The 15230-nt window shown below is 53.1% G+C and overlaps 1 protein-coding gene across 2 annotated transcripts in view; it reads left to right on the top strand.

Annotated features, from left to right (window-relative positions):
• Positions 1-15230, top strand: part of ULK1 (unc-51 like autophagy activating kinase 1) — a 235814-nt gene that overhangs the window by 127558 nt on the left and 93026 nt on the right. For both annotated transcript variants that reach the window (XM_078667977.1, XM_078667978.1), the window contains one exon: positions 1587-1688. In XM_078667977.1, the coding sequence (XP_078524103.1) occupies positions 1587-1688 (102 nt within the window). The remainder of the gene's footprint in view (positions 1-1586; positions 1689-15230) is intronic.

Here is a 15230-nt window from a genome sequence, read left to right as displayed (position 1 = left end):
AAGCGTTGTAAGGCAGGGCGATGCCTTGTAAGGCAGGGCGATGCCTTGTAAGGCAGGGCGATGCCTTGTAAGGCAGGGCGATGCCTTGTAAGGCAGGGCGATGCCTTGTAAGGCAGGGCGATGCCTTGTAAGGCAGGGCGAAGCCTTGTAAGGCAGGGCGAAGCCTTGTAAGGCAGGGCGAAGCCTTGTAAGGCAGGGCGAAGCCTTGTAAGGCAGGGCGAAGCCTTGTAAGGCAGGGCGAAGCCTTGTAAGGCAGGGCGAAGCGTTGTAAGGCAGGGCGAAGCGTTGTAAGGCAGGGCGAAGCGTTGTAAGGCAGGGCGAAGCGTTGTAAGGCAGGGCGAAGCGTTGTAAGGCAGGGCGATGCCTTGTAAGGCAGGGCGATGCCTTGTAAGGCAGGGCGATGCCTTGTAAGGCAGGGCGATGCCTTGTAAGGCAGGGCGATGCCTTGTAAGGCAGGGCGAAGCCTTGTAAGGCAGGGCGAAGCGTTGTAAGGCAGGGCGAAGCGTTGTAAGGCAGGGCGAAGCGTTGTAAGGCAGGGCGAAGCGTTGTAAGGCAGGGCGATGCCTTGTAAGGCAGGGCGATGCCTTGTAAGGCAGGGCGATGCCTTGTAAGGCAGGGCGATGCCTTGTAAGGCAGGGCGATGCCTTGTAAGGCAGGGCGAAGCCTTGTAAGGCAGGGCGAAGCCTTGTAAGGCAGGGCGAAGCCTTGTAAGGCAGGGCGAAGGGTTGTTAGGCAGGGCGAAGGGTTGTTAGGCAGGGCGAAGGGTTGTTGGGCAGGGTGAAGCATTGTAAGGCAGGGCGAAGCGTTGATGGGTAGAGCTGAACATGTTTGGTTTCTTGCAGGCTTTGCTTTTATAGCAACACATGATATGAATGGTCTGGTCCTGTGATTGGCTGACCCAGCAGACATGCATAGCCCATCCTGGCCATTCCAGGGTGTCAGAGGCGATCATCTCCACTTTCTCCACCGTTAATACTTGGCGCAACCAGAACTTCATTATTGGGTCACTGCCAGAGATTAGACTTAGTGTTAGCTTCTTAAATCAAGGTGAACTGAGGCCAGCTGCAGAGCAAGGATTAGAAGCATCCTGTGCTCGAGGGCAGGCCAGGGCAGCGCCATGCTGGTTCACAGCCTGCAGTCTGTGTGCCTGCTCAGCCCTGAGAACAGGCTGCTGAGGAGTCCACAGTCAAGATGAAAACCATTGCATAAGGGGCGGAGCTATGGAAGCTGTGTGCAGAGATCGTCAGGAGGGAAGGCACACCGCCCATGAAGCTTTGCTTTCCTTGTGCCATTGTAAGAACTTGAAAACATATCTCTTTGCCTAACTCTCTGACGGCTGCACCTCTCTGCTCTGCACCGGGACACTTTCGAGTATCAGTGCGCAATATAAATTAAATTAACGTAGCATAACATTGTGCATTCAGTGAATGATGCCTGTTAATTTGATCACTTTTTACCTTCGTTCCATATAGTAAACGCCAAAGGCCTGCCCTCTGCTCAGGGCCTGCCCTTTTGCTGCACGGGCTTTATCCAGAGGTCTTCCCTTAGCTCAGGTTTAATGTGTATTTGATGTTTCTTCATTGCAGGCTCCTGAGGTGATCATGTCTCAACATTATGATGCCAAGGCTGACCTGTGGAGCATAGGTACCATCATTTACCAGTGTCTGACTGGCAAGGCTCCCTTCCAGGTGAGTGCCCCTCCTCCTTCGCTACTGTGTCACTTCCTGTCTCATGGTGATATGGCAATGTAGCGCTGCACCCCTCCTCCTTCCGCTACTGTGTCACTTCCTGGCTCATGGTGCTATGGCAATGTAGTGCTGCACCCCTCCTCCTTCTGCTACTGTGTCACTTCCTGGCTCATGGTGCTATGGCAATGTAGCGCTGCCCCCCTCCTCCTTCCGCTGCTGTGTCACTTCCGGTCTCATGGAGCTATGGCAATGGAGCGCTGCACCCCTCCTCCTTCCGCTACTGTGTCACTTCCTGGCTCATGGTGATATGGCAATGGAGCGCTGCACCCCTCCTCCTTCCGCTACTGTGTCACTTCCTGGCTCATGGTGATATGGCAATGGAGCGCTGCACCCCTCCTCCTTCCGCTACTGTGTCACTTCCTGGCTCATGGTGCTATGGCAATGTAGCGCTGCCCCCCTCCTCCTTCCGCTGCTGTGTCACTTCCTGTCTCATGGAGCTATGGCAATGGAGCGCTCCACCCCTCCTCCTTCCGCTGCTGTGTCACTTCCTGTCTCATGGAGCTATGGCAATGGAGCGCTGCACCCCTCCTCCTTCCGCTACTGTGTCACTTCCTGGCTCATGGTGATATGGCAATGGAGCGCTGCACCCCTCCTCCTTCCGCTACTGTGTCACTTCCTGGCTCATGGTGATATGGCAATGGAGCGCTGCACCCCTCCTCCTTCCGCTACTGTGTCACTTCCTGGCTCATGGTGCTATGGCAATGTAGCGCTGCCCCCCTCCTCCTTCCGCTGCTGTGTCACTTCCGGTCTCATGGAGCTATGGCAATGGAGCGCTGCACCCCTCCTCCTTCCGCTACTGTGTCACTTCCTGGCTCATGGTGATATGGCAATGGAGCGCTGCACCCCTCCTCCTTCCGCTACTGTGTCACTTCCTGGCTCATGGTGATATGGCAATGGAGCGCTGCACCCCTCCTCCTTCCGCTACTGTGTCACTTCCTGGCTCATGGTGCTATGGCAATGTAGCGCTGCCCCCCTCCTCCTTCCGCTGCTGTGTCACTTCCTGTCTCATGGAGCTATGGCAATGGAGCGCTGCACCCCTCCTCCTTCCGCTGCTGTGTCACTTCCTGTCTCATGGAGCTATGGCAATGGAGCGCTGCACCCCTCCTCCTTCCGCTACTGTGTCACTTCCTGGCTCATGGTGCTATGGCAATGGGGCGCTGCACCCCTCCTCCTTCCGCTGCTGTGTCACTTCCTGTTTCATGGAGCTATGGCAATGGAGCGCTGCACCCCTCCTCCTGCTACTGTGTCACTTCCTGTCTCATGGTGCTATGTCAATGGCTTTCAGTGACCATGTTCTTTATTGTATTGTAGTATATTGAAGCATTTATATAATGCTTAGTACCCTTATGTGTGGCCCTGAAGTGGTTACTTTAATCTTGTAGAAAGCCATGCCATGTAGTGTGTGCGGTTGGAAGGATGTTGCCTTTATTTTCATCACATGCGGAAAGTGTTTCCATATCGTGTGTGATGACCACCGAAGTGCAGTTATGGGACTCACTGCGTTGCAGTGTGGTGGATGAAAGAGTATGAGAGACGGGCACGCAGTCTGATGGTTTTCAGTCCGCTGGCAGCTTCGAGCAGCTTTGCCGGTCCCTTTATGATATTTGTTATGATTATAGTCTGCTTAGGTGGTTACTGCCCTGGTTGTCCAGTCTGAGGTTTTTGTGCATAGTTCTGGTCCAAGGTGTTCGTTATTCACTCTCTGAGAACAGATGTTTCATGGACTTGGGAAAAAGCTGATAGATTAGAATTTTACCATTAACGTGAAGTTGAAGGAAGGCATAATGCTAGGAAGGTTTTTTACGTACAGGTTAGACTTTCTTTGCTTACCTTGAATAAGCACAGTCGTGTGCTGGCTCTTCTGAGAAGTGCTACGCAAACAAATGATGGACGGAATGCTGAATAAATTATATATTCACCCCCAGTCACAGATCTGGGTTAGATCCATCGTTATTTTGCTCAACATGCCACCCCAGTTTAGACCCAGCCATTGACTGGGGGAGAATGTTTGCATTGTCAGCATTCCATCCGTCATTTGTTTGTGCAGCCCTTTTCGCCCTAAGTGGGATGGGTATGCCCAGATGTGGGTCCCTTGCTCACTGTGCCACTGGATTCAAGCTAGCCTGGCTGATGATGGGTGACATACCCTGAAACCGGTCCCAGGAGGCTTGTTTCAGGTCCAGGGAGGACCTGGCCTGGCAGTTCGGTCTGGACTGTTCCCATTGGGCGCAGGGTCAAGGCTGATTTGCATATGGCTGGGTCCAAACTGGGGTGGCATAGTGGACAAAAGAACAATGGATTTGACCCAGATCTTTTGACTGGGGGAGAACACTTGCATTGTCAGCATTTGGTCCATCATTTGTTTGCTGTAACACTGCTCTTCTGAGAAGGCACCTCCTTCATGATATCCATTGACGTCAGTCTCTGATGATCCTATCCACATCCATACCTTCAGCCCGGCGTTTATTGGTCTTCTGTGTGATGTTGGAATGTGGAGTGCCTAGATTGCAGTGATAATTTGAGCTCTTGAGGTTGCTGGACTGCTGAATTTTCGGGTCACCATATTTACACAAGCTCTGGAGAAGGCTGGAGCGTTGAGCTATAGGGCCCTGCTATGTTAATGACCTCTGAAGGTTGCTGGGACGCTGAGTTTCCAGGTCGCAGTGCTTTCTGTTAGCCCAGAGGGATGCTGCCGTGTTGTGTTTCCAGGTCGTAGTGCTTGCTTTCCGTTAGCCCAGAGGGATGCTGCCGTGTTGTGCTTCCAGGTTGCGTTGCTTTCCGTTAGCCCAGAGGGATGCTGCCGTGTTGTGTTTCCAGGTCGCAGTGCTTGCTTTCCGTTAGCCCAGAGGGATGCTGCCGTGTTGTGTTTCCAGGTCGTGTTGCTTTCCGTTAGCCCAGAGGGATGCTACCGTGTTGTGTTTCCAGGTCGCAGTGCTTGCTTTCCGTTAGCCCAGAGGGATGCTGCCGTGTTGTGTTTCCAGGTCGTGTTGCTTTCCGTTAGCCCAGAGGGATGCTACCGTGTTGTGTTTCCAGGTCGTGTTGCTTTCCGTTAGCCCAGAGGGATGCTGCCGTGTTGTGTTTCCAGGTCGTGTTGCTTTCCGTTAGCCCAGAGGGATGCTACCGTGTTGTGTTTCCAGGTCGCAGTGCTTGCTTTCCGTTAGCCCAGAGGGATGCTGCCGTGTTGTGTTTCCAGGTCGTGTTGCTTTCCGTTAGCCCAGAGGGATGCTACCGTGTTGTGTTTCCAGGTCGTGTTGCTTTCCGTTAGCCCAGAGGGATGCTACCGTGTTGTGTTTCCAGGTCGTGTTGCTTTCCGTTAGCCCAGAGGGATGCTACCGTGTTGTGTTTCCAGGTTGCGTTGCTTTCCGTTAGCCCAGAGGGATGCTGCCGTGTTGTGTTTCCAGGTCGTGTTGCTTTCCGTTAGCCCAGAGGGATGCTGCCGTGTTGTGTTTCCAGGTCGCAGTGCTTGCTTTCCGTTAGCCCAGAGGGATGCTGCCGTGTTGTGTTTCCAGGTCGTGTTGCTTTCCGTTAGCCCAGAGGGATGCTACCGTGTTGTGTTTCCAGGTCGCAGTGCTTTCCGTTAGCCCAGAGGGATGCTACCGTGTTGTGTTTCCAGGTCGCAGTGCTTTCTGTTAGCCCAGAGGGATGCTACCGTGTTGTGATTCCAGGTCGCGTTGCTTTCCGTTAGCCCAGAGGGATGCTGCCGTGTTGTGTTTCCAGGTCGTGTTGCTTTCCGTTAGCCCAGAGGGATGCTACCGTGTTGTGTTTCCAGGTCGCAGTGCTTGCTTTCCGTTAGCCCAGAGGGATGCTACCGTGTTGTGTTTCCAGGTCGCAGTGCTTTCCGTTAGCCCAGAGGGATGCTACCGTGTTGTGTTTCCAGGTCGCAGTGCTTTCCGTTAGCCCAGAGGGATGCTACCGTGTTGTGCTTCCAGGTTGCGTTGCTTTATCTGCGCTCTGGAGGATGCTGTGGTATTGAGTTTCTAAGCCGCAGTGCTTTCACAAGTTCAGACACATTCAGGGGTGATGTTTCCTCACCGGAGATGCATTGACCTCCTTGTGATTGGTAATATATGCTCTATGAATTAGTTAAATCTTTGGGAGCTGGGGGTGTGCGGACCTGGCTCCTCAATACATATCGGGTAGACTGTTCCGCTGTGTGACGGCGTACACTGTCATTCGTGCACCGAGCTCAGTGTGGACCATGCACCTTTCTTTACAGCCCAGGCACAAACTTCTGCCTTTAGTGCCGTCTCTTGCCCATCGGGAAGGAAGCTGTGTCTTGCCCATCGGGAAGGATGCTGTCTTGCCCATCTGAGGGATGCTCTCTTCAGAAGGATGATGTGTCTTGGCCGTCGGAAGAATGCTGCCTTGACCATCGGAAGAATGTCTTGACCATCTGACAGATGTTGTCTTGACCATCTGACAGATGTTGTCTTGACCATCTGACAGATGCTGTCTTGACCATCGGATGGATGCTGTCTTGACCATCGGAATAATGCTGTCCTGACCATAAATAGGATGCTATGTCTTGACCATCAGGAAGGATGGTGTATCTTGAACATCAAGAAGGGTGCGGTCTCTTGACTATCTGAATGATTCTGTTTTCTTGACCATCGGGAAGGATGCTGTGTCTTGGCCATCGATGCTGTGTCTTGGCCATCTAAGCCCCTCCCATATTCCTCCCCATCCTCTACTTGGGACGTGTTCTCCTATGTTTGATTATGCAACTGTAACTAACGTAACATGCAATACTGGCATTCTGGTCATGCCTGACCACGGAAACCTGAGCAACATGGCTGATGCCCGGTGGAGCTGTCCTATGCAGCTGTAGAGGAGATCGGCCCTGGGTCACCCCCTCGGCCGTCACCTACCCAGCCGGGCATTAGGCACAGTTCTCCTGGTCTCCCCGCTTATTTCTCCTTCCGCCCCCTCCCTCCGACGAACTACCGTAATATTGTTCTTTTTCCAGTGTTTTACTATGGATACTATGATACCTCCGGGTCTAGCCAGCGCTATATACAACTCGTCAAATAAATAGGACCTAGGGGTGGTATACAGCGCTATACAAACGCAACAATGCAACTTACAAACGAAAACATGAGGGCGGGGCTCCATGGGGGAAGGCAACGCGGATGCAGGTTGGAATAAAGCATTATACATATCAAGGCAGAACGTCACAACTCACATCAGCAAACATTTCCGCCCCACAAGGACAAGAGAACAGAAAATTAACTTTGTCTGCGATCAGATAACGAAGAGTGTGACACGGCAGGACACAGTACGACCCCGCGGCGAGACAGCGTGAATACCGTACACCCACTGCCCGTGCTCATGTAGCACCCAGCGCACCACCTCCGTCGGTACACATGCCTGGCACATGGATACAGTCCGCTGACTGCGAGACATGTCTGAGGAGCCTCAGACACTGAACTGTGTGTGCGATGCTTGCCTGGGAGTTGCTGCGTCCCAGGCAAGGATAGAAATGTTTGTGTAGCGCCCACACAACCCTTAAGGGCAGAGTGGGCTTATAGCGCACGCAGCCTGCTGCCCTCCCAGCTAGCAGGGCTAAGGGGGCCTTCAGCTTTCCCTGGTATTCGTGGGCGACATGCTCTCAAAGGCTTGTGTGTGCATGAGGGCAGCGCCTTCTCTTCCTCGAAGGGCTGTGCTGAAGCGCTGTATATTATAAAGCACCAAGGGGACTCAACTTAAGTCGACCAGGGACCTTGGGAATCAATTATTTTAAACAACGGTCCATAGAGAAGTTAGAGATAGGAAACCAAACAATGAATATAGACTCAATCGGTACTATATTAAGTGGACATGTCCAGCCGGACAGAGGTCTAATATTTACTTATAAGCAATTAAACAGTGGTTAAACATTAATACATAAAGTGGGACACAATAGAATACAAGACAAAACAACAGGGGGCTCAGGCAAAGCTCGTGGTTTGTTACATAGGAACAATTCAGTGTCAAAGAACAAATCGCGAAGAACACCTTTACAATATTCAAATGGAGAATTTTGAGCGTATATAAGGTGTTTTAAAGTGTCGACGGCGTTTCGATCCATTTGAATATTGTAAAGGTGTTCTTCGCGATTTGTTCTTTGATACTGTGAATTGTTCGAAGCGCTGTATGGGTTCCACAAGGTGTGTGAGCTGTCTCTGTACAGACAGGTTTTACTGTACTCTAAGAAAATCGCACAAATAGACTCCGACGCCATTTAAAAATGTCTCATCACAAACCTGAACCCAGCTGCACCCTCTGCCCGGCTGCCCCCCTCTCCCCGGGTCCACCGCGGTCTCTGCAGCTTCTAGGCGCAGACTGCGCTCTGTCTTTGTGTACCATAGATCCCTGGGGTCTTGACTCACAGGGCTCTGGACACACAGGGGTCTGGAGTCCAGACCCCTGTGTGTCCAGAGCCTTGTGTGTCCAGACCCCTGTGTGTCCAGACTCTGGACACGCAGGGGTCTGGACACGCAGGGGTCTGGACACACAGGGGTCTGGAGTCCAGACCCCTGTGTGTCCAGAGCCTTGTGTGTCCAGACCCCTGTGTGTCCAGACTCTGGACACGCAGGGGTCTGGACACGCAGGGGTCTGGACACACAGGGCTCTGGACACACAGGGGTCTGGAGTCCGACCCTTGTGTGTCCAGAGCCCTGTGTGTCCAGACCCTTGTGTGTCCAGACTCTGGACACGCAGGGGTCTGGACACGCAGGGGTCTGGACACACAGGGCTCTGGACACACACGGGCCCGGCGGGAGGTACTGCGCATTTTCTGTGTCTGTGCGCATCTGTTCCCGGCCTGAAAAGAGTGGGGTGGGGGCGACAGAGGGCCATTGTCATTCCATGCTTTGGGCCCCATTGCCTTGTCGCAGCTCGCAAGCATTTTTTTTTATTTTTATTTTTTGCGTGTTTGTAGAGCGCTAGAATAGACTCCCAGGGGAGTATCTCCGCGCTTTATGACTGTCGAACCTACAGGAGAACAAGTTACATAACTGCAATCCAATTCTGAGACTGTAAAGTTAGCCCTGGAACAGGAACGTCTTCAGCTTTTTCCTGAAGGCCAGATGATTTTCAAGCTGCCTAAGCTGGAGAGGGAGGCCATTCCAAATCTTCGGTCCCCTTACCGACAGAGCCTTACCCCCTTGCCTAGCCCGCTTGATCCTAGGAATCATAAGAAGCAATTGCTCACTGGACCGTAGAGCACGGGAAGGGACATACGGCACAAACTTGTCTGCCAGATAAGAGGGACCCAAACCATGAAGTCCCTTATGTATCGTACAACATATCTTAAAGGTGACTCTCTGACGAATGGAGAGCCAGTGAAGCCTAGCAAGAAGTGGTTTTGATGGTGTTCTGGGAGGAGCATTTACCACCAGCCTAGCTGCAGTGTTCTGCACAACCTGCAACCTGTCCAGATCCTCCTCATTAGCTGACAACAAGAGACCATTACAATAGTCGAGACGACTGATAACCAGCGCCTGGACCAGGGTCTTTCTAATGGTGTCTGGAAGCAGTGGGAAGTCTCTGCGCAGTAGTCCTATAGTTCGAAAACAGGACCCCACAATGTTGGTAACATGCTGCTTCAGGCTGAGTTCTTGTTCCAGACAGACCCCTAGGTTCTTGACTATCTGCTTGGGCTCAGGGACTGGGCCAAGATCTAAAGGCCACCAGTCAGGAGCCCAGCAGATTTTAGCCTCCCCAAAGAGCATAACCTCTGTCTTTGAAACGTTGCACTGCAACTTGTTCAAAGACATCCATTGGGAAACTGCTCTCATCCCCTCAGAGAAAGAATGTAATACCTCTGGGGTTAGATGGTCAAAGGGAAAGAGCAGCTGAGTATCGTCAGCATATGACACTGGGCAAAAACCAAAGGCTCTCAGGATATTCGCATGGGGGGCCACATAGATGTTGAATAATGTAGGGCTCAAACAAGAGCCCTGTGGCACCCCCTTAGTAATCCTGGTCTCCCTGGATCGAAAGTCTCCCATGGTGACACATTGGGTTCGATCCAGAAGAAAGCTCTTTAGCCAAGCCAGTGCCATGCCCCCTAGTCCAGTCTCAGTCAGGCGCTCGACCAAAATTTCATGTGAGATGGTATCAAAAGCATGCTCTGGCCTCCAGCCCCCGCGCTGGCCTCGGACACCCACGCCCGCTTCCGCCTGGCAAGAGTGAAAACGTTGCCTGTGAAACCGGGTTCATATCAGTTTTCTCTGAAATGTGCACCCCCACCCCCTCCCCGAGAGCATGGGTTAGTGTGGTAGGGTGGGGAACGGGGGTGAGATGGCACACGAGGGTGGGAGGCGGCTCGAAGGGTCATGCACGGGAGGGAAGACAGCTCAAAGGGTCACGCACGGGAGGGAAGACAGCTCAAAGGGTCACGCATGGGAGGAAAGCTAGCTCGGAGAGTCACGCATGGGAGGACAGCTAGCTCGGAGAGTCAGGCATGGGAGGACAGCTAGCTCGGAGAGTCACGCATGGGAGAGTCACGCATGGGAGGACAGCTAGCTCGGAGAGTCACGCATGGGAGGACAGCTAGCTCGGAGAGTCACGCATGGGTGGGAGGACAGCTCGAGGGTCACGCATGGGAGGGAGGACAGCTCGGAGGGTTACCCATGGACGGACAGCTCGGAGGGTCACGCATGGACGGACAGCTCGGAGGGTCACGCATGAGAAGGATGCTGTGTCTTGGCCATCGGAGAAGGATGCTGTGACTTGGGCATCGGAGAAGGATGCTGTGTCTACACCATCGAGAAGGATGCTGTGTCTACACCATCGAGAAGGATGCTGTGTCTTCACCATCGAGAAGGATGCTGTGTCTTCACCATCGAGAAGGATGCTGTGTCTTCACCATCGAGAAGGATGCTGTGTCTTCACCATCGAGAAGGATGCTGTGTCTTCACCATCGAGAAGGATGCTGTGTCTTCACCATCGAGAAGGATGCTGTGTCTTCACCATCGAGAAGGATGCTGTGTCTAGGCCATCGGAGAAGGATGCTGTGTCTTCACCTTCGAGAAGGATGCTGTGTCTTCACCATCGAGAAGGATGCTGTGTCTTCACCATCGAGAAGAACGCTGTGTCTTCACCATCGAGAAGAACGCTGTGTCTTCACCATCGAGAAGGATGCTGTGTCTTCACCATCGAGAAGGATGCTGAGTCTTCACCATCGAGAAGGATGCTGTGTCTTCACCATCGAGAAGGATGCTGTGTCTTCACCATTGAGAAGGATGCTGTGTCTTCGCCATCAAGAAGGATGCTGTGTCTTCACCATCAAGAAGGATGCTGTGTCTTCGCCATCGAGAAGGATGCTGTGTCTTGGCCATTGGAGAAGGATGCTGTGTCTTGGCCATCGGAGAAGGATGCTGTGTCTTGGCCATTGGAGAAGGATGCTGTGTCTTGGCCATCGGAGAAGGATGCTGTGTCTTGGCAATCGGAGAAGGATGCTGTGACTTGGCCATCGGAGAAGGATGCTGTGTCTTGGCCATCGGAGTAGGATGCTGTGTCTTGGCCATCGAGAAGGATGCTGTGTCTTGGCCATCGAGAAGGATGCTGTGTCTTGGCCATCGAGAAGGATGCTGTGTCTTGGCCATCGAGAAGGATGCTGTGTCTTCACCTTCGAGAAGCATGCTGTGTCTTCACCTTCGAGAAGCATGCTGTGTCTTCACCTTCGAGAAGCATGCTGTGTCTTCACCATCGAGAAGGATGCTGTGTCTTCACCATCGAGAAGGATGCTGTGTCTTCACCATCGAGAAGGATGCTGTGTCTTCGCCATCGAGAAGGATGCTGTGTCTTCGCCATCGAGAAGGATGCTGTGTCTTCGCCATCGAGAAGGATGCTGTGTCTTCGCCATCGAGAAGGATGCTGTGTCTTCGCCATCGAGAAGGATGCTGTGTCTTCGCCATCGAGAAGGATGCTGTGTCTTCACCAACGAGAAGGATGCTGTTTCTTGAGCATCAGAATGTTGCTGTGTATTGACCATCCGGAAGGATGGTGTGTCTTGGCCATCGAAAGAATGCTGTGTCTTGACTATTGGAAGGATCCTGTGTCTTGATCATCTGGAAGGATGGTGTGTCTTGACACACCATCCTTCCAGATGGTCAAGACACAGCATTCTTCCAATGGAAGCTCAGAATTTCGAACTCCATCAGAGGAAGCCAACCCAGGAAACATAAAAACAGGAATAGGTGACCACCTAATGAAGGGAGAGGGAGAGGAGACTTAAAGGCCATTATACATTAAACAACCTTTAGGTAGAGGGGAGCCTTCATCCAAGAGCACAGGGACAGACCTACAAGTTAGAGAGAGAAGTATTTAAGTGTTTCCTAAAGGAAGGATAAAAGGTGATCTCTTCAGTATAGGTTGGCGTTGTGGTCCATAGCCGAGTGGCAGCAACTGGGAGAAAATGAGCTCCCCATCTTGACTTACGAAATTTAGGAACTGAGACTTTCCTACTTGATGCTGGTCTTCGAGACCTGGTTGGTCTGTACCAGTGAAAGAATGACCTGATAACTAACGAGCCCTTACGATGTAAGGCCAGATGGACTGTGCTCAGTGCCGTAAACATCGTCTGTTAGCCAGTGGAGGTTGCAAAGGACTTCCCTAACTGAAGAGAATTTTGGGATATTCAGTATGAGACGTGCAGATGCATTTTGAACCATCTGGAGTTTGTTCCAAGAGATGGTATTTATGTTGATTTAAAGTGCGTTACAGTAGTCGAATCGCGAGGGGATCCATGCGATAGCCCCTGGCTCGCACCATTCCTCCGGAGTGAATGGGACAACATTTGATAATGAAGAAGCAGATGCTCCCGGTGCAGGTCACCTGTAGATTCAAATTAAGGACGGTGTCGAACCGAATCCCTAAGTTCTTAAGAGACTCCGCAGGCGCAGGAAGAGGCCCACAGAGATCCTAAATTTCGTCTTTTCAGCATCAAGTTTAACCAAGTTGTCCTTCATCCATCTGCTCACTCCAGGTCCTACAGAGTTTCGGATGAATTGTTGGTGAATGACACGATTCGTGTGTCGTCTTCCAAAGGCCGGAGCTAGGTGCAAAGGATGTTACTAAGGCTGCCAGTGAGGAAATGTATGGGTTTAAAAGGGTAGTGAACCGGCCACAGCTTACTATCTGCTGCCTTTCAACCAGAAAAGAGTGGGGTGTGGGCGACAGAGGGCCCTTTTCATTCCATGCTTTGGGCCCCATAGCCTTGTCGCAGCTCGCAAGCATGCTCTAGCTTTAGTAACGGGTGGGGGGGTCCACTTCCAGTTCACAGAGCCCACCCTGGCCTTCAGTGTTCACCAGTGTGACAGCAGTGGTAGTCCCTGGGGGGAGTATGTGTACCCCTCAGTGAGAGTGTCTCCAAGGGGACCCTGGACAGTAGGCAGGAATCGTTGCCTCTACTGTTCCTGCTCAGCCCGAGGACTCTCTCTCACCAAGAAGGAGTGCTCGTCGCCCGGGTGGGAGGGTTCTGGCCCTTCGGTAAACCTCGGCTCTGCCACTGAGCGCCCCACCGGTTCCCCTCATGTCACACTCTGAGCTTATGACCCTTCGAGCCGCCCCGGTGCGTGACCCTCTGAGCCGCCCCCCCCGTGCGTGACCCTCTGAGCCGCCCCCCCGTGCGTGACCCTCTGAGCCGCCCCCCCGTGCGTGACCCACTGAGCCGGCCCCCCATATGTGACCCTCTGAGCCGGCCCCCCATATGTGACCCTCTGAGCCGGCCCCCCATATGTGACCCTCTGAGCCGGCCCCCCATATGTGACCCTCTGAGCCGGCCCCCCATACGTGACCCTCTGAGCCGGCCCCCCATACATGACCCTCCAAGCTGTCCTCCCATACATGACCCTCCAAGCTGTCCTCCCTCCCATGCCTGACCCTCCGAGCTGTCCTCCCATTTGTGACCCTCTGAGCTGTCCTCCCATGCGTGACCCTCCGAGCTGTCCGTCCATGCGTGACCCTCCGAGCTGTCCTCCCTCCCATGCGTGACTCTCCGAGCTAGCTGTCCTCCCATGCGTGACTCTCCGAGCTAGCTGTCCTCCCATGCGTGACTCTCCCATGCGTGACTCTCCGAGCTAGCTGTCCTCCCATGCGTGACTCTCCGAGCTAGCTGTCCTCCCATGCGTGACCCTTTGAGCTGTCTTCCCTCCCGTGCGTGACCCTTTGAGCTGTCTTCCCTCCCGTGCGTGACCCTTTGAGCTGTCTTCCCTCCCGTGCGTGACCCTTTGAGCTGTCTTCCCTCCCGTGCGTGACCCTTTGAGCTGTCTTCCCTCCCGTGCGTGACCCTTCGAGCCGCCTCCCACCCTCGTGTGCCATCTCACCCCCGTTCCCCACCCTACCACACGAACCCATGCTCTCGGGGAGGTGGGTGGGGGTGCACATTTCAGAGAAAACTGATATGAACCCGGTTTCACAGGCAACGTTTTCACTCGTGCCAGGCGGAAGCGGGCGTGGGTGTCCGAGGCCAGCGCGGGGGCTGCAGGCCAGAGCATGCTTGCGAGCTGCGACAAGGCAATGGGGCCCAAAGCATGGAATGACAATGGCCCTCTGTCGCCCCCACCCCACTCTTTTCAGGCCGGGAACAGATGCGCACAGACACAGAAAATGCGCAGTACCTCCCGCCGGGCCCGTGTGTGTCCAGAGCCCTGTGTGTCCAGAGCCCTGCGTGTCCAGACCCCTGCGTGTCCAGACCCCTGCGTGTCCAGAGTCTGGACACACAAGGGTCTGGACACACAGGGCTCTGGACCCCTGTGTGTCCAGAGCCCTGTGTGTCCAGACCTCTGTGTGTCCAGACCCCTGCGTGTCCAGACCCCTGCGTGTCCAGAGTCTGGACACACAGGGCTCTGGACACAGGGGTCTGGACTCCAGACCCCTGTGTGTCCAGAGCCCTGTGTGTCCAGACCCCAGGGATCTATGGTACACAAAGACAGAGCGCAGTCTGCGCCTAGAAGCTGCAGAGACCGCGGTGGACCCGGGGAGAGGGGGGCAGCCGGGCAGGGGGTGCAGCTGGGTTCAGGTTTGTGATGAGACATTTTTAAATGGCGTCGGAGTCTATTTGTGCGATTTTCTTAGAGTACAGTAAAACCTGTCTGTACAGAGACAGCTCACACACCTTGTGGAACCCATACAGCGCTTCGAACAATTCACAGTGTCAAAGAACAAATCGCGAAGAACACCTTTACAATATTCAAATGGATCGAAACGCCGTCGACACTTTAAAACACCTTATATACGCTCAAAATTCTCCATTTGAATATTGTAAAGGTGTTCTTCGCGATTTGTTCTTTGACACTGAATTGTTCCTATGTAACAAACCACGAGCTTTGCCTGAGCCCCCTGTTGTTTTGTTTTGTCTTGTATTCTATTGTGTCCCACTTTATGTATTAATGTTTAACCACTGTTTAATTGCTTATAAGTAAATATTAGACCTCTGTCCGGCTGGACATGTCCACTTAATATAGTACCGATTGAGTCTATATTCATTGTTTGGTT

Source organism: Lissotriton helveticus, chromosome 11 (assembly GCF_964261635.1).
Source record: "Lissotriton helveticus chromosome 11, aLisHel1.1, whole genome shotgun sequence".
NCBI lineage: Eukaryota > Metazoa > Chordata > Amphibia > Caudata > Salamandridae > Lissotriton > Lissotriton helveticus.
Note: the sequence above shows the minus strand (reverse complement) of the source record. Positions and strands in the feature narration are given on the sequence as shown.